Source organism: Chiloscyllium plagiosum, unplaced genomic scaffold (assembly GCF_037043375.1).
Source record: "Chiloscyllium plagiosum isolate Xiang-an unplaced genomic scaffold, Cpla_swu_hap1 HiC_scaffold_34, whole genome shotgun sequence".
NCBI lineage: Eukaryota > Metazoa > Chordata > Chondrichthyes > Orectolobiformes > Hemiscylliidae > Chiloscyllium > Chiloscyllium plagiosum.
The window spans coordinates 29,123,645-29,141,836 of NW_028270172.1; the positions used below are offsets into that span (position 1 = coordinate 29,123,645).

At 43.0% G+C, this 18,192-nt stretch overlaps 1 protein-coding gene across 5 annotated transcripts in view; it reads left to right on the forward strand.

Annotated features, from left to right (window-relative positions):
* The window catches only part of LOC122564415 (genetic suppressor element 1-like), a 374,593-nt gene extending 357,193 nt beyond the window's left edge, over nucleotides 1–17,400 (forward strand). For all 5 annotated transcript variants that reach the window (XM_043719243.2, XM_043719246.2, XM_043719245.2 and 2 more), the window contains 4 exons: nucleotides 3,965–4,327; nucleotides 8,774–8,986; nucleotides 14,053–14,156; nucleotides 15,464–17,400. In XM_043719243.2, coding sequence (XP_043575178.2) covers nucleotides 3,965–4,327; nucleotides 8,774–8,986; nucleotides 14,053–14,156; nucleotides 15,464–15,583 — 800 coding nt within the window. In that variant the 3' untranslated portion in view covers nucleotides 15,584–17,400. The remainder of the gene's footprint in view (nucleotides 1–3,964; nucleotides 4,328–8,773; nucleotides 8,987–14,052; nucleotides 14,157–15,463) is intronic.
* The last annotated feature ends 792 nt before the right edge of the window (nucleotides 17,401–18,192 follow it).

Genomic DNA, 18,192 nt, shown 5'->3' on the forward strand with positions numbered 1-18,192 from the left:
GGTCACACAGTTATCAGCCAAGGGTCAGGCTACACTGTTATCAGCCGAGGATCAGGTCACACTGTTATCAGCCGAGGGTCAGGTTACACTGTTATCTGCTGAGAATCAGGTTACTCTGTTATCAGCCGAGGATCAGGCTACACTGTTATCAGCTGAGGGTCAGGCTACACTGTTATCAGCCGCGGATCAGGTCACACTGTTATCAGCCGAGGGTCAGGTCACATTGTTATCAGCTGAGAGTCAGGTTACACTGTTATCAGCCGAGGCTCAGGCTACACTGTTATCAGCCGAGGGTCAGGCTACACTCTTATCAGCCGAGGATCAGGTCACACTGTTATCAGCCGAGGCTCAGGCTACACTGTTATCAGCCGAGGATCAGGTCACACAGTTATCAGCCGAGGGTCAGGCTACACTGTTATCAGCCGACGATCAGGTTATACTGTTATCAGCCGAGTATCAGGTTACACTGTTATCAGCCGAGGATCAGGTCACACAGTTATCAGCCGAGGATCAGGTCACACTGTTATCAGCTGAGGATCAGGTTACACTGTTATCAGCCGAGGCTCAGGCTACACTGTTATCAGCCGAGGGTCAGGCTACACTGTTATCAGCCGTGGATTAGGTCACACTGTTATCAGCCGAGGATCAGGTTACACTGTTATCAGCCGAGGATTAGGTCACACTGTTATCAGCCGAGGATCAGGTTACACTGTTATTAGCCGAGGATCAGGTCACACAGTTATCAGCCGAGGGTCAGGCTACACTGTTATCAGCCGACGATCAGGTTACACTGTTATCAGCCGAGGATCAGGTTACACTGTTATCAGCCGACGATCAGGTTACACTGTTATCAGCCGAGGGTCAGGTTACACTGTTATCAGCCGAGGATCAGGACACACAGTTATCAGCCAAGGGTCAGGCTACACTATTATCAGCCGAGGATCAGGTCACACTGTTATCAGCCGAGGATCAGGTCACACTGTTATCAGCTGAGGATCAGGTTACACTGTTATCAGCCGAGGCTCAGGCTACACTGTTATCAGCCGAGGGTCAGGCTACACTGTTATCAGCCGTGGATTAGGTCACACTGTTATCAGCCGAGGATCAGGTTACACTGTTATCAGCCGAGGATCAGGTCACACAGTTATCAGCCGAGGGTCAGGCTACACTGTTATCAGCCGACGATCAGGTTACACTGTTATCAGCCGAGGATCAGGTTACACTGTTATCAGCCGACGATCAGGTTACACTGTTATCAGCCGAGGGTCAGGTTACACTGTTATCAGCCGACGATCAGGCTATACTGTTATCAGCAGAGGATCAGGCTACACTGTTATCAGCCGAGGGTCAGGCTACACTGTTATCAGCCGACGATCAGGTTACACTGTTATCAGCCGAGGATCAGGTTACACTGTTATCAGCCGAGGATCAGGTCACACAGTTATCAGCCAAGGGTCAGGCTACACTGTTATCAGCCGAGGATCAGGTCACACTGTTATCAGCCGAGGGTCAGGTTACACTGTTATCTGCTGAGAATCAGGTTACTCTGTTATCAGCCGAGGATCAGGCTACACTGTTATCAGCTGAGGGTCAGGCTACACTGTTATCAGCCGCGGATCAGGTCACACTGTTATCATCTGAGGGCCAGATCACACTGTTATCATCCAAGGATCAGGCTACACTTTTATCAGCCGAGGGTCAGGCTACACTGTTATCAGCTGAGGATCAGGTCACACTGTTTTCATCCGAGGCTCAGGCTACAATGTTATCAGCCGAGGGTCAGGCTACACTGTTATCAGCCGAGGGTCAGGCTGCGCTGTTATCAGCTGAGGATCAGGTCACACTGTTTTCATCCGAGGCTCAGGCTATAATGTTATCAGCCGAGGGTCAGGCTACACTGTTATCAGCCGAGTATCAGGTCACACTGTTATCAGCTGAGGGTCAGGTCACACTGTTGTCAGTCGAGGGTCAGGCTACACTATTATCAGCCGAGGATCAGGTCACACTGTTATCAGCCGAGGATCAGGTCACACTGTTATCAGCTGAGGATCAGGTTACACTGTTATCAGCCGAGGCTCAGGCTACACTGTTATCAGCCGAGGGTCAGGCTACACTGTTATCAGCCGTGGATTAGGTCACACTGTTATCAGCCGAGGATCAGGTTACACTGTTATCAGCCGAGGATCAGGTCACACAGTTATCAGCCGAGGGTCAGGCTACACTGTTATCAGCCGACGATCAGGTTACACTGTTATCAGCCGAGGATCAGGTTACACTGTTATCAGCCGACGATCAGGTTACACTGTTATCAGCCGAGGGTCAGGTTACACTGTTATCAGCCGACGATCAGGCTATACTGTTATCAGCAGAGGATCAGGCTACACTGTTATCAGCCGAGGGTCAGGCTACACTGTTATCAGCCGACGATCAGGTTACACTGTTATCAGCCGAGGATCAGGTTACACTGTTATCAGCCGAGGATCAGGTCACACAGTTATCAGCCAAGGGTCAGGCTACACTGTTATCAGCCGAGGATCAGGTCACACTGTTATCAGCCGAGGGTCAGGTTACACTGTTATCTGCTGAGAATCAGGTTACTCTGTTATCAGCCGAGGATCAGGCTACACTGTTATCAGCTGAGGGTCAGGCTACACTGTTATCAGCCGCGGATCAGGTCACACTGTTATCATCTGAGGGCCAGATCACACTGTTATCATCCAAGGATCAGGCTACACTTTTATCAGCCGAGGGTCAGGCTACACTGTTATCAGCTGAGGATCAGGTCACACTGTTTTCATCCGAGGCTCAGGCTACAATGTTATCAGCCGAGGGTCAGGCTACACTGTTATCAGCCGAGGGTCAGGCTGCGCTGTTATCAGCTGAGGATCAGGTCACACTGTTTTCATCCGAGGCTCAGGCTACAATGTTATCAGCCGAGGGTCAGGCTACACTGTTATCAGCCGAGGGTCAGGCTGCGCTGTTATCAGCTGAGGATCAGGTCACACTGTTTTCATCCGAGGCTCAGGCTACAATGTTATCAGCCGAGGGTCAGGCTACACTGTTATCAGCTGAGGATCAGGTCACACTGTTGTCAGTCGAGGGTCAGGCTACACTGTTATCAGCCGAGGATCAGGTCACACTGTTATCAGTGAAAAAGAAACTTGCGATAAAATCTAAGGACACAAAGTAGACAAAAATTAGCAAATGTGACATGTTTGCCACCATTTAATTTCCTACTGAAGAGGATTAATGGCAGAAACAGATTAACGAGAGTTACCGATTTCTTTGTTGTTGCCCAGTGCCTATTGTCTGGGTACAGAGACGGTGAATGTGCTGATCAAACAGAAGCAGAGCTAATTTTGTTGATTTTTCCATTGCTTTAATCGGGTAATCTGGCCATCGAAAAGCAAGGGAACTGGAGGCTGGCATCAATTAAAATGATTGCTCCCTGGGTCTATGTAAACATGATTACATTATTATTGTTGGGTGGACTGAAGTATTCCTCCAATCTGGAGTCTCTCCCTCCCTCAGCAAGGCAGGTCCCCTTGCTCTGCATGTTAAATAGGATTTTTTTCCTCAAATCACTCAAGTTGGGGGAGGGATTTTTGATGAGGTACAGAGTCAGCCTAAGGTGCAGAATTTTCACTGGTGGCATTAAAACCAAAACTGAGCACTTTGCTCATTCATAAAGGAGATCAGTTTCACTTGACTTTTGTTGTCAGCGTCTAACGCAAGTTTGTCGCAACTGCTGAGTTGTCCCCTTCAAACACCCGGCCTGGATTTTATGTCAGGTTTGGTTTAGACTCAGCTGTTCAATCAAGTATTCAAAGCAGTGAGCTTGTCCCCAGCCGATACCCTCGTCACAAGATGTGAGTAATGCTGCTGTCAGGATATTTACACCAAGGAACTTAAGCGTTCATAGAGACATCAGGAAATGAACAGATGATACATTCTTATTTTGCAGATGCTGCTGGCGTGACAGGTGTAGCTGATGTGAGCTGCCTCTCGGTGCTTCCAGCTGACAGCAATCCAAATGCACGCTCTCAGGAGAATCTACCAGCTCAGCCTCAGGCAGATCAATGCAGACCCACACTGACACCAGAAGCAGCAGAGTCTGTGTCGAAGGATCGTACGGGCAGTGTAAATGAGAACAAATCTGACAAGCTGGGAGTGCCAGAGCCTTGTAGCGCCCCCAGTGGCCAGGGCAAACCAGCTGGGATGCTAACGGACAGGAATGGAAAAATCAAACTGCTGGATGAGATCTTGCAGAATTACCACGGATCCGTGTTCCAGAACAGTAAGAGCCAGGCTTCAGACCAGTCCAAAGGTAATAGAGCAAGTCAAGACAGCTGATTACTTTTGACTGGAATCCAAGGGAATGGTGCATGCTGGAAATCAGAAACAGAAACTGCTGAAAAGGCACAGCAGATCTGGCTGAAGGGTCACTGAACCTGAAAAGGTTAACTCTGATTTCTCTCCACAGATACTGCCAGACCTGCTGAGCTTTTCCAGCAATTTCTGTTTTACTAGCTAATTAATTTTGTTTGGAGAGTTTACGGACCTAATTCCCTCCTTGCGTCTGCACACCCTGCCCCGCACTGACCCCCCCACCTCGACATTTTTCTTTCCTCTTGTTGGGCACTCAGCACTCCAAGCTGGCATCAGCCTCTGTACACCATCAGGCAACAGGAATCGCAGTTCAGATGAGCTGAAGCCAACGGTGTAATTCTTTAATCCATACCATGTGGTGTGACCAGTTTGTTGCAGGATGAAAGTCATGAGCAAACTCCTGAGTTTCCACCACGCTGACCATTGTTCAATTGTTCAATCCGGTCGGAGTAACAACAAATTACGAGCCCAGGTTGTAGCTGTTTGCAGGCTGACAATGTTAAATCTAGCACAAATTAAATTTAGCAACACCATATTAGCCTTTGAAATCTAAATTGATTTTGATTTATTATTGTCATATGCACTGAGATACAGTGAAAAGTATTGTTTAGCATGGTATCCAGACGAATCAGACCTTTCGTCAGTACATCAGGGTAATAGAACAAAATGCAGAATATGGTGTTATAGCAACAGAGAAAGATCAATGCTAATATATGAGGGCTCCATTTGTACGTCTGATAACAATGGGGAAGAATTTGTGTCATGCATTCCTGACACTGGCACAGACAATGGGCAGAGTTTAATGACTACACACTGGTGGTACTATGCAATAAACAAAAAGCCCACGGCAACCCCAATGCAGCTATTTCCGGGTACCCAGTTGGGATTAAACCCCAAGCGAACGCTTACCTACCAGCTGTCAGACTTCCTGTGCTTTATGGAGGGATATATCCTATCTCCAGGAGCTGCTGGCCATGGGGCGGCACAGTGGGTCAGTAGTTAGTACTGCTGCCTCACAGCACCAGGGTTCGATTCCAGCCTCAGGTGATTGTCTGTGTGGAGTTTGCACATGCTCCCTGTGATGGCTCCGGTTTCCTCCTGGTGCTCCGGTTTCCTCCCACAATCTGCAGAGGTGCAGGTCAGGTGAATTCGCCACGCTAAATTGCCCATAGTGTTAGGTGCATTAGTCAGAGGGAAATGGGTCTGGGTGGGTTACTCTTCGGAGGGTTGGTGTGGACTTGTTCGGCCGAAAGGTCTGTTTCCACACTGTAGTGAATCTAATCTAATCAGTCAGAAGACCAGCAGCTGTATAGTCCTGGGAGGCCACTTCTGGACTACAGAACACCCAAGAGCAGGAGCAATGCTGGAGACTCAATAGGGCAGAGGGTAAGGTAGAGGGAGAGGTTGGTGACCTTGCCATGGGCAGTCAGCCAGGCATTGCCAATGCAAGGGAAGTGGTTTCCGTGCAGACGAGTGGGAGTTTCCCATTATGGAAGTCCTTGCCACTAGCAGAGTTTGCCATGAAGCGCAGAGTCTAACACCTCCCCCCCCCCCCCACCCCCCCCCCCCAAACCTCCAGGCAGGGGTACCTCCCTCCTGCTCATGTGGGCTAAATCCGGGCTCTCCCTCGCCAACACTGGAATACCAGCGCAATGAGAAAATGACCTAAGGTGGCCTTCAGTTGGGTCAAATTTGACCTTCCACAATGTGCCTTAATTAGCTCTGAATTGAGAGACAGTCGTTCCAGGAAGAAGCTTAGACCAGGAGGAACTAACGGAGGAGCAGAGGAGAAACAACTTGAAATGAGAAAATTCATCAACCTCAATAAAACGAGCTTAAATAATATTTGACACCAGCCAAGCTGCACAGTTTATAAAAGCATTAAGTATACAGTGTTGTACAAATTGGGCAAGGCGGATGTATATTTATTGAATTACGCTGAGTTGACTGATTTCTTAGAGACATCTGACAGGTCAATAAAATTAACCTCCGCAACTTGGATTCATGCAGCGTAACCAACATAATGGAATGCCACAACTTGCTTCACAGGAGGATTTCAAACAAAATTTGGCACTGGGTCACATAAAGCCGTATTGGGGCAGTTGATTGGAATCTTGTTCAGGGATGTAGGTTTGAAATCGGTTGCTCAAATGTGAGAGGTGAAGCAGTTTAGGGAAAAACTTCAAGAGCTTAGATCTGTGGAAGCGGAAATTACAGCCACCAATGTTGGACCAATTAAAACTGGGATGCTCGAGGGGCCAGAAACACAGATATCCAGGAGGCAGTGGTGCTGGAGAAGATTACAGAGTTGGAAAAAGTGGAGGCAATGTGAAGCTTTGAAAACAAGGTTGAGAATTTTAAAATCAAGGTGTTGCTTAAGCAGGAATCAATGCCAGTCCCTGATCACAGGGCCAGTTGATGAACTTTTACCAGTGAGGAGATTCGGAGTACTGTTGCTACCTGTAATGTGACAGGGTTGGGATTTGTCAACAGCCATTAGAAGCAATGTAAAGGGGCTTCTGGTTGTTAGTAGTTCCTGTGCAGTCTCTTTCTGTTCAGTGCTTGATCCCCAAAGTACCAGTGCTGGTTAGTTCTGGGGATTGTAAATTATACCTGGCACTGGAACATTGAGATGAGGCAGCAGGTATGTAACAACTTCCAGTGTGGGCAAACCTGAACCAATGCCATCAATCCAGAGGGCACTTTGATGCCAATGTTGCAGTGATGGCAAGATTTTTCTCAATTTAAAGGTAAAATGTTTTACATAAAACTAAAAGCCATTATTTCATTTCAAAACTGGGGATGGTAAAACCAAATTAGTATCCCTGGGCTGGATACAGATTTTTGCATGCACCAATCAATATGGCTATTTATTGCCATAAACGTTATCCATGAACTGAAGCAACAAACAGAAATGTGATAAAATATCTCATTGGGATTGCTTCCCTGAGTAGAATTGACCATATGGTTATAGGATAGTCCAGGCTTTAGTTAGCCTTACATTTACACATTGTGCAAACCAAATGTGTAAGAGAAAAATTACTTTGGTAAGAAATTAGATGGTACTGCAGCTCAGTGGTTCGTACTGCTGCCTTACAACACCAAAGACCCAGGTTCGATTCCAGCCTCAGGTGACTTTCCATGTGGAGTTTGCATGTAGGAGTATGGGTGGGTTGCGCTTCGGCGGGGCGGTGTGGACTTGTTGGGCCGAAGGGCCTGTTTCCACACTGTAAGTAATCTAATCTAATCTAATCTAATCTAATCAAATAATACATTGTGTCACCTACTACAATTCAATAGGACCAATGTCCTCCTAAAGCACTGACACTTTGCAAAACATAGGAGTCCCATCTGATATGTTCCACATGTGCTGACCAAGTGTAGGGCTGAGGTGGGCTAGCCAGTGAAGTTTGCAGTGCTGCGCAGGGTTGGTGATTGCTTTGGGCGGCACGGTGGCACAGTGGTTAGCACTGCTGCCTCACAGCACCAGAGACCCGGGTTCAATTCCCGCCTCAGGCAACTGTCTGTGTGGAGTTTGCACATTCACCCCATGTCGGTGTGGGTTTCCTCTGAGTGCTCCAATTTCCTCTCACAGTCCTAAAATGTGCAGGTTAGGTGAATTGGCCATGCTAAATTGCCCATAGTGTTAGGTGAATGGGGTAAATGTAGGGGAATGGGTCTGGGTGGGTTGGTCTTTGGAGGGTTGGTGTGGACTTGTTGGGCCGAAGATCCTGTTTCCACACTGTAGGTAATTTAATGTGCCAGAAATTAACCAAATTTGTGCAAGTTTCATACTGTAGCATGATGTGGTGGAAGTGAAAAGTTACTTTGGTAAGAATTTAGATGGTACTGCAGCTCAGTGGTTAGTACTGCTGCCTTACAACACCAAAGACCCAGGTTAGATTCCAGCCTCAGGTGACTTTCCATGTGGAGTTTGCATGTTCTTCCTGTGTCTGCCTGGGTTTCCTCCCGCAGCCCAAAGAAATGCAAGTTAGGCTGTAGTGTCCAGGGATCTGCAGGCTAGGTGGATTAGCTGTGGGAGATGCAGGGCTATAGGGAATAGGATTGGATCTGGGTCATTTGCTCTTTGAACTTGATGGGCCGAACAGCCTGCTTCCACTCTGTAGGGGCTCTATGATACTAAATATATAGTCATTTGAAGTTACCCATTACATTAAATTGATGACAGTAGTGTTTCCCTGTTAATAATTAACTGATAACTTTAAAGTAAGGCTTTATATTTTGCCTTTGTGACCTACACACTGCACTACTTGGTATATTTTCTTTTGCCAGGCCTGCTGTGTACAAACAACATAGTTTGGTAACTGATCCATCGTGCATGTATGTTTGAACTGGAACATCATTTTGTTCATTAACCTTTCAGTGGGTGATCAGGAGAATGCTGTGCATTACAGCTCACCAGCTCAGAGGTCATCGTTGTGTGATGTACCACAACAGCAAGTGCTGGAGAGTGTGGATCAGAACAGAGAGGTTAACCAACAGCCGGAGGAACTGGACAGCCAGGATGAAATGGAACAGCACCTAAAATGGCAGGGAGTGACAGGTGTCCTTCAAGCCTATCAAGAATATATTGAAGGTAAAAAAAAAAAAGCATGTCCGAATAGGCCAAACATTTTGGATGTAATTGCAAGTCTACTGGGTTGCATTTTTCTTAATTGATTTCTTTTCTGGAAACCAATGGTTACTTAGAATCATAAGGTTCAGTTTTTGTTTGCTCCACCCGCCATGACCAGGGTGATAGTTTTAGAGTCATAGAGACCTACAGCTTGGAAACAGACCCTTTGGTCCAACCAATCCATGCTGACCATAATCCCAAACTAATTTAGTCCCATCTGCCTGTGCTTGGCCGATATCCTTCCAAACATTTCCTATTCATGTACTTACCTAAATGCCTTTTAAATGTTGTAACTGTACCTTCATCCGCTGCCCCCTCCAGAAACCCACCCCACACACGAACCATCCTCCATCCAACCAATTGCCCTCCATGTCTTGATCAGTTAGCCGATGCTGCAGAAGCTGCCATTTTGGTTAGGATCCTGAAATGGATGTTCCAGGTGGGAGTTCATTTGTAAAGTGTAAAAGAGGGTCCAATGATACCAAATATAACCCAAGAGTATGAGAAGAACGAAGACATGGAGAGAATGTACTACAGCAACTGTGTGTGTCTCTAATAGGCATTGATTGGGGCCTCTTGTGGTGCAGTGGTAATATCCCTGGTTTCAAGTCCCACTGCCTCAGAGGTGTGTAATAACACTGCTGCGCAGATTGATTTGGAAATATATTTAAAAATGGATATTGAGCGATCAAACTAGTGTTCCTAGAGCTACAGAGGTCTCACTGGAAAGGAATAATCTAAGATATGTTAGACCCAGGGACCCAGGTTCAACTTCACCCTCGAGTGACTTTCTGTGTGGAGTTTGCACATTCTTTGTGGGTTTCCCCTGGGTGCTTCAGTTTTTTCCTGCAGTCCAAAGATGCCCACCTCAGCCCTACACTTGGTCAGCACATGTGGAACATATCAGATGGGACTCCTATGTTTTGCAAAGTGTCAGTGCTTTAGGAGGACATTGGTCCTATTGAATTGTAGTAGGTGACACAATGTATTATTTGATTAGATTAGATTAGATTAGATTAGATTACTTACAGTGTGGAAACAGGCCCTTCGGCCCAACAAGTCCACACCGCCCCGCCGAAGCGCAACCCACCCATACTCCTACATGCAAACTCCACATGGAAAGTCACCTGAGGTGGACTGGTCATGCTAAATTGTCTGCAGTGTTCCATAGGTGTGTAGGCTAGGTGGACTTAGTCATGGTAAATGTGGGGTTATTCGGATAGGGGAGGGGGCTGGGTCTAGGTGGGATGCTCTTCGGAGTGTCAGTGCAGTCTCGATGGGTTGAATGGCCTCTTTCTGCACTGTAAGGAGTCAATTATTCTAATGCCTCTCCGGCCACCAGCAGGTCCCTTTTCTGCAGCACCCCTCCCGGTACCAGCTCTCAGCTGGTTCAGCCTGAAAGCCAGGGGATTTTCCCCTCAGCGACAAGCCAGCCACGTAACACCAAAGGTGATGTGGGCATGTTTATGGTGGAATGACACACGACTGTCTTCAATATATATGTCTGTGTGACCTGGAATCTATAGAATAACTTAACACGCTGCTTTTGTATATGGCTCTGAGCCACCTTTCAGGAAGTTCAGGTACACTTTGAAAAACATAAGCTCCTTTTTGGGAGACAGCATAACTTGGATTGCTAAAAGTAAATATGAATGTGTGTTAAGGTTTTTGTTAAGCTCTCTGGCTCTGAAAAATGTATCAAAGGCAATTGTCAAAGTTTCAAAAGGGAATATCAAAAGGAGTTGTCTAATTGTCTCTCATGTTAAATAAAGTCTGCCATTAATACTTAGAATTATATTTTTATCTCAGCATGGGCCCAGACATCTGCTCTGGATGAAGTGGCATTCTAGGTACAGCCGTCAGTCAATACCACCATTTTCTTTTCCTGAAAATAAAAAGAAGCACATGTGACATTATCATCTCATTTTTTTTTAATAAACGCTTCCTCCAGGCACAAACCTACAGCTTTTAAAGAGGCAGCAACATAGAGTCAAGAAAGAAAAGAAGCTAACAGCACAAAAAAAAGGAAAAGCATTACACTGTCCTCCAGTTCCTTACAGTGGCATTTTAGGGGCAATAAATCTATTAAAGAAAAATGGAAAAAAAAACTTCTCAGCCTAATTGAAAACTGAAAGAACTGTGGATGCTGTAAAACAGGACCAAAAACAGAAGTTGCTGGAAAAGCTCAGCAAGTTTTGCAGCATCAGAGTTAACGTCTTGGGTCAAAATTAACTCAACCCGAAACTTTTAACTCTGATTTCTCTCCACAGATGTGACATCTAATCCTTGCCTGGTTATTTAAATAATGTATCAGTCTTTATGAACCTGCCGAGCACTGAGAAACAACAACGAGTAGTCAAATTTCTTCTCCCTTTGCGGCACCTCATAGTTAAAGAGAATAAAATCTGTTGTTATTTCAGATGTTCACTGCAAATATCTTGAAAAGCAGTTTCAGATTTTAGAAGATCAACTTACATTTTGAATAAATTTCAGGATACGTAGGTTTGATCTCATTATCATATTGACGACAGCCAGCTTAAAGTAATGTTCAATTTGTATCCAGGTTCAACATCAAGATATAGAATGTAACTTCACTGAAGCTATCTTGGCTAGGAGGCTTATAGAACTAATCATTACCTCCACTCCCATCAAAGTCTTCAGAAAATCACTCCTGGCAAACCTAAAAAATGCGCTTTTGATGCTCTCCAGAAGAAAGTCACTAATTCAAACCAGTTATAGCAGGCTGGCAGCATCTTTGGATGCTTGACTCTGGAGCAACAATTGCATCTGTCTCAGATTGAGTAGAATATTCAAATGTTGTATGAAGTGTGGCATCTCTAACACAACAAGACAATGTCCAGCATTTAATGACATATCTGAGCTATATTCTGCAAAAGACTATAGGGCTCAAATGTGTAAGAAGTCCAATCAGTGCAAAGAATCCCAAATCCTAGCAGAATGCTCCTCAGCAGTATGTGAAGAAGGGTCAAACAAGGACCATGTGACACACAAACATATCAACAAAGTTTAACAGGTAACCATTACAGATCCCAATTAAATATCACACAACACCAGGTTATCGTCCAACCACAACAATATAGCTTAGAGATCCCAATTAAATATCACACAACACCAGGTTATCGTCCAACCACAACAATATAGCTTAGAGATCCCAATTAAATATCACACAACACCAGGTTATCTTCCAACCATAACAATATAGCTTACAGATCCCAATTAAATATCACACAACACCAGGTTATAGCCCAACAGGTTTAATTGGAAGCAGTAGCTTTCGGAGCGACGCTCCTTCATCAGGTGGTTGTGGAATATACATTTGTAAGACATAGAATTTAAAGCAAAAATTTACAGTGTGATGTAACTGAAATTATACATTGAAAAATACCTTGATTGTCTGTTAAGTCTCTCATCTGATAGAATGACCTTGATAGTTTCACTTCTTTTATATATAGATCGCAATACTTTTTTTAAAAGTTACATTCTCAGGTTAACTGTAACAATTGGTGTCAACCCAGATAAGATGTTAGCTCCCTGTGTTCTGTTTTCTGTGCCATAATATTTGACTCATTTTTAGATTAGAATCAGTCTAAATATTATGGCACAGACAACGGAACACAGGGGGCTAACACCTTCAACATCTTATCTGGGCTGACACCAATTGTTACAGTTAACCTGAGAATGTAACTTCTTAAAAAGTTTTGTAATTTACATATGAAAGAAGTGAAACTATCATGGTCATTCTAACAGATGAGAGACTTAACAAACAATCCAGGTATTTTTCAATGTATAATTTCAGTTACATCACACTGTAAACTTTTGCCATAAATTCTGTGTCTTACAATTGTGTACTCCACAACCACCTGATGAAGGAGCAGCGCTCCGAAAGCTAGTGCTTCCAATTAAACCTGTTGGACTATAACCTGGTGTAGCCTAAGACTGTCATCTTCCTCTGCACAAAATGTGATTGAGGCTGCCATGCCAGAGTGGACTAAGGTCATACTTAACATAGAGTTGACCACCAACAAGATCTTACAAGATGAAAAACTGCCACCGTTTTGTTTATATACTGCAGCAATAATAAATGGTTACGTGCTATGAGACATCCTCTCATCATGCAAGTTGCTATGTAAACGCAATACTTTCTTTATTTTACTTCATTGACTGACCAAGTGACACTGGCCTCCTTTGGTTCCACTTGTATGTTTCCAGTGGTAGTCATAGGGATAAATGCTGGTACAGCCTGCAGTGCCCAAAACTCATGTACAAATAAAAATAACAGTGTCTTTATGGAATAGCATCTCTTCATGTTGCATCACCATTGCCTCTGGATTTCCTGCCAAGGACTAAGCTTGGTTTCCTCCTCCTTCTCTTTTGTGTTCTTTGCCACCATCACAACATCTAAAGGCAAATCTTAAAAGTATCCTGACAGGAGCAAGTCGTATTCATCCTCCAATCTAATACTTCCCTCATCTACATTTATTCCCTGTCTGCTAAAGCTCCATTTCCTTTTCATGTCTCCCTATCCCTGTAATCAAGAACTCTGCATTCCTCCAATTCTGGCCTTGGTTCATCCTCCAAATTCTCTCAAGAATTTTGAATATTGCCACTCTGGTTCATTTTGCTTTATTTGAGAATGTTATTCTGTTCTCATAGCCATCTGCTATCTTCATATCATTCTGATTGATTGAACTTTTTTCTGATTTATATGTTTACCATGCTGTTTTTAATTTCACTGTTTTGCATCTTTCTGTTTTATTACTGATCTAAAATCACTGCAAGTAGTGTGTCACTGTGCATTGATGAGGCATTTGCAGTTGAGGTGAGCATAAAAGAAACAATCCCAATCACTACAACTTTGTTCATGTTTTAAAAAATAAGGAAATGCTGCAAGTCCTTGTACCTAGTATGCAGGAGGCAGGAAAGGGTCTTATATTGTGAAGAGAAAGAATAATGTTCGCTGATGCAACTTGTGTTAATGCAATTGATAAATTATTTTTATAATGCAGAGAAAAATGTGGAACGACAAGTCCTCCAAGAGCAGCTGAATCATCTCAAGGAAAGAAATCATGAATTAAACTTGACAGCAGAGCACCTTAGTGCACACATGTTGGTAAGAAATAACTTGGCTACACAATTGCCAGACACCAAGTCCATTATCTAAGGTACCCCTGCATTTCTGATTGTGCTCTGCTTAAAAAGCACCTCCTGCAGCGGCTACACTTAAAAGGAAGAACATCAGTAAATATTCACAACTCCAAGGCAACTGAAATGTTCTTGAAAAATTGCTGGATATCTCTTTGAATTAAATTAGGAGCATTTTGGCAGAAATGTGACACTTTGCTGCCCTGATGATTTCCAATTCTGCTCGTCCAACAAAAGTACAAGGATCTCTTGTATGAAAATGAGAGACGTATCTGCAGTACATTACAGTAGAATGCCAACCAGCACTTGGAGTGGACGTTTATCGTAATTTCACTCAGACAGGCATCCGTTGATTTTAAAAGAACATTTTGCTCGACTTGGAAATGTTTACTGATTTGTTTGCCCTTTGAAGTGGAATACTGTGAGGGGGTACCTTTTCTGCTGTTCGCAGCAAGCAGTCAGAAACTAGAGACTTCAGATAATGTAGGGAGAAGAAGATCAGTATCAGGGAAGGGAAGGGTCATTGCAACATCCGTATTTGTTCGATAAATCGCACGGACAATAAAGATGATTTGTAATTATAGAACTTACCCCAGCCCCACCAGTTTGCAGTGTTTCTAGATTGAATGGATTTGGAAATCAGCTGTTATATCAGCTCCCTGAAAGGAGTCACCATTGTGACTGAGTCATCATTGAAATGTGGTTGGGAAGATAAAACTCAAGTCTGTCCCCAAGGATTGGAATCAGACACAAGAAGACAGATTACACTCTCACACCCCCCATGTTTACATTTTATTTTAATCTTCAGCTGCCCCTAGGAGTGGGGTGATGCTCTGCTCTGCCTAAGGCCTGCAGCTGCCATTTTTCTTTCTGATCCATCCTTCCCTGGCAATGGTAGGAATCTCACCAACAAAATCATTTGAAACCAACTTTCCCAGATATGCAGCAGGATTCTGCAAAATCCCACGTAGGAGGGACAAGTATTTGAAAAGATTGTGTGTTGAATAGGCATGAGGAATTAGTCACTCAAACCAACTCTGTGCAGGTCACAAATGCGCCCAGAAACTGTCCTGTCAATCTTCTATACATGCCATGGGAATGTTTCAAATTACTGTAGTGCTTCAATATTTATTTGTATGTCCAATGCCTTGATTACTACTAAGCTGAGAAACTTAGCTGGTTTTAAAATTGCTTTTAAAAGACCCCTGTAGTCAAGTCTAATCAAAGGTCCCGATGGTAATAAGCACCAGTTTATGTGGTATTTTGTCCCTGCAGGAGCTGAGAATGTGTAAGCAGAGGTATGAAATGGAACGCCAGCACCACCAAGCTGCCCTCCGCAATCTGCGTAAGTGCCTTGATCTGACTCATTGCCTGCCTGAATCCTCACACAGATGAATTGAGGAACTTCATGCGCTTGGACTAGGACAAAACCACAGGGAGGAAAAACGTGCCCTGGTTACGAGACAAGTTGTCCCTTCCAAGCTGATTGTCTAGTTTCCACTTAATGTCGTTATTGTTTGCTTCAAGAGTCATCAGGATACAGTGTGGAATTTCTCAATGGACTCTCAAAACCAAACTGCTCGACTGACAGGAGTCTCCCATTGCCAAACAGCTCAGCTTGCATAGTTACCCTCCACAGTCTAGCTGGACCAAATGCTACATTGAGGACTTATAATGCAAAGCTGGATGCTGACATTTTGAGGATCCTCAGCTTACAGTAAATAAAGCAGAAAAGGCCACATTGAAGAAGTGAATGTGTAATCAAAGTGCTTTCCTGCATTTAATAGAAAACATGTTTTGGTTTCTGATTATAATTAGTACATTAGCTGGAGAAAGCATTTATTTAGAAATTTGAAGCAGAAAGGAAATTTAATTGAGAAGGCCTGCTATATAAATTAACACACAAAGTTTTCAGCAAATGGAGATGCTGATTATTAACTATTCATTTATTTTGTTTGGGCCAAATAAATTTTAAGAGTAAATCTGAATATCATCAATGTGTCATACGCACTTAAAGCATTCTTATCAAATTCCTTGAAATTAATTAACAGAAGCAGTAGGCTGTTTCAAGTTAATGCCTCTATTAAAATGATGGTGTGGGAGAATTTGATGTGGATGCATTCAGAACTTTCTTTCTATGCTCTACTTTTTTAAAAATATCAAACATTGCCTAATGTTTGGATCGATATAGTGTTGATGCATATATATATATTCACAATGAATTTTTTTTTTGGCTTTGTATATTACAGTCCAGCATTATTCACTGAGTATAAAGTTAAATGTATATTTTGAAGTTCCACAACGGGTTAGATTTTAATTCAGTGTTTGGTGATCAGAAGGTACAGATTTGCATTGAATTAAATAGATTAATGCAGTGATAAGGACAGGATTTTGTAAAAGAATAGATCTATTATTTTACTTTGTTGCTTAACTAATGTAAATGCTGAGCAAAAAAAACTACCTTTTATTACGCAGCATCACTTCTAATATTAGAAATTACTTGAAGTGCATTTTCTATTTTTTTGTAATGAAGTGAATGAAAGCAGATTTCGTGTTATCACACAGAGGTACGTAAAACTGACCTCACTTTGAGGAAGAATAGGGATCATAAAATGTCTTTATTCCCAAGCATTAAGATATTTTTAACAGAATATACTATGTGAGATTTTTCAGTTGCCTCTAAAGGCAAAAGCTCAAGTAAATGGAATTAGCATAACATTGTTTAAAATAAAGATTATTAATTGAATAATGTGGAATATGAGTATCAAGGGATTTGTTATACGCAATCCAATGCATTTTGTGCTATGTAGTTTTTTTTAAGAGAAAGGCCTTTGCGCAATTAAATTTTTGCCGCAAATAAGAATTTAATATCAGTTCTTTAAAAAGATGACAATTAAACAGTCTTAAGATGTAGTCCCTCTATTAAATTATTAGTGGAATAATTATAACTGCTTACCTAAAGGACCCTCAAATAAGTTGGCTTTCTTTCATTCAGTTATTTTTGAGCATTAGTCAGCTGAACAATACAGCTGTCACATCCGGAAGATGAGGTTAGTCAGTGAGTTCTTTAACAAAACTTAGCCATTACCATTAGTAACAATTTTCAAATTGTAACAGGTATTTATTATTTGAAGTCATGATTTTTAAGTATTTATTCATTACGTCTGCTGTGACTAAAATAAGCATTTGTTAATAAAGTTTTGTACACATCAGCTTTCTCCTTTAGTGTATCTCCTTTTTTCTCCTTTGTTCAGTCTATCTTACACTTTCAAATTACAAAGATGCTTAGCATTAAATAATTTCTATGAATTTGTACAATAACATACAAAATCATATTCATATAATGGCAGAGTTTGCCCCTTGATGGTGAGGCGGGAGCAGGGGAGAACAGCGGGAAAATATATAGAGAAGAAAAAAATCAATTTCATTTTCAAGAAAAATATTCCATTCAATGGTGACTTTGGAACAGGGAAATTCCCCATTTCCATTAAAGCTCCAACAAGACTTTTATATGCATTATTCCCAATTCTTCTTGTCCTCTCTAAAGAACTGTAGATGGTGCTAATTTCCTTCAGAGCAGTATTAGACAGCTGCAGCTCACCAAGCACCTGTTCCAGCCAGCATTCAATTACTTCCTCATAACAGCATCCTGGAACTCTCCATGCCCATCACCCTCCTCAACCCTTTGTCCATGCAAAGCTACAGCCACCACCCTCTGACCATTATCTTGGTCTTGCTCACACACCATGTTACTTTGTGTTCAGGGACACCTAGGACGTGCAAGCTTTATCCAAGGCACATGCAGGGATGCATACACTTCACCTTCATGTGTACAAAGAGGATCTTATGGGTGTTGGCTTACTTGTTCACTCACATTGTCCTTAATAGGATAATGCCAGCCTCTGGATACGTTACATTGCTTTCTTAATACATACTCACTGACTTTGACACTGTCCATAGGCCACCAGCCTTTCTGTATCTCACATTGCATTTTAGACCCCCAA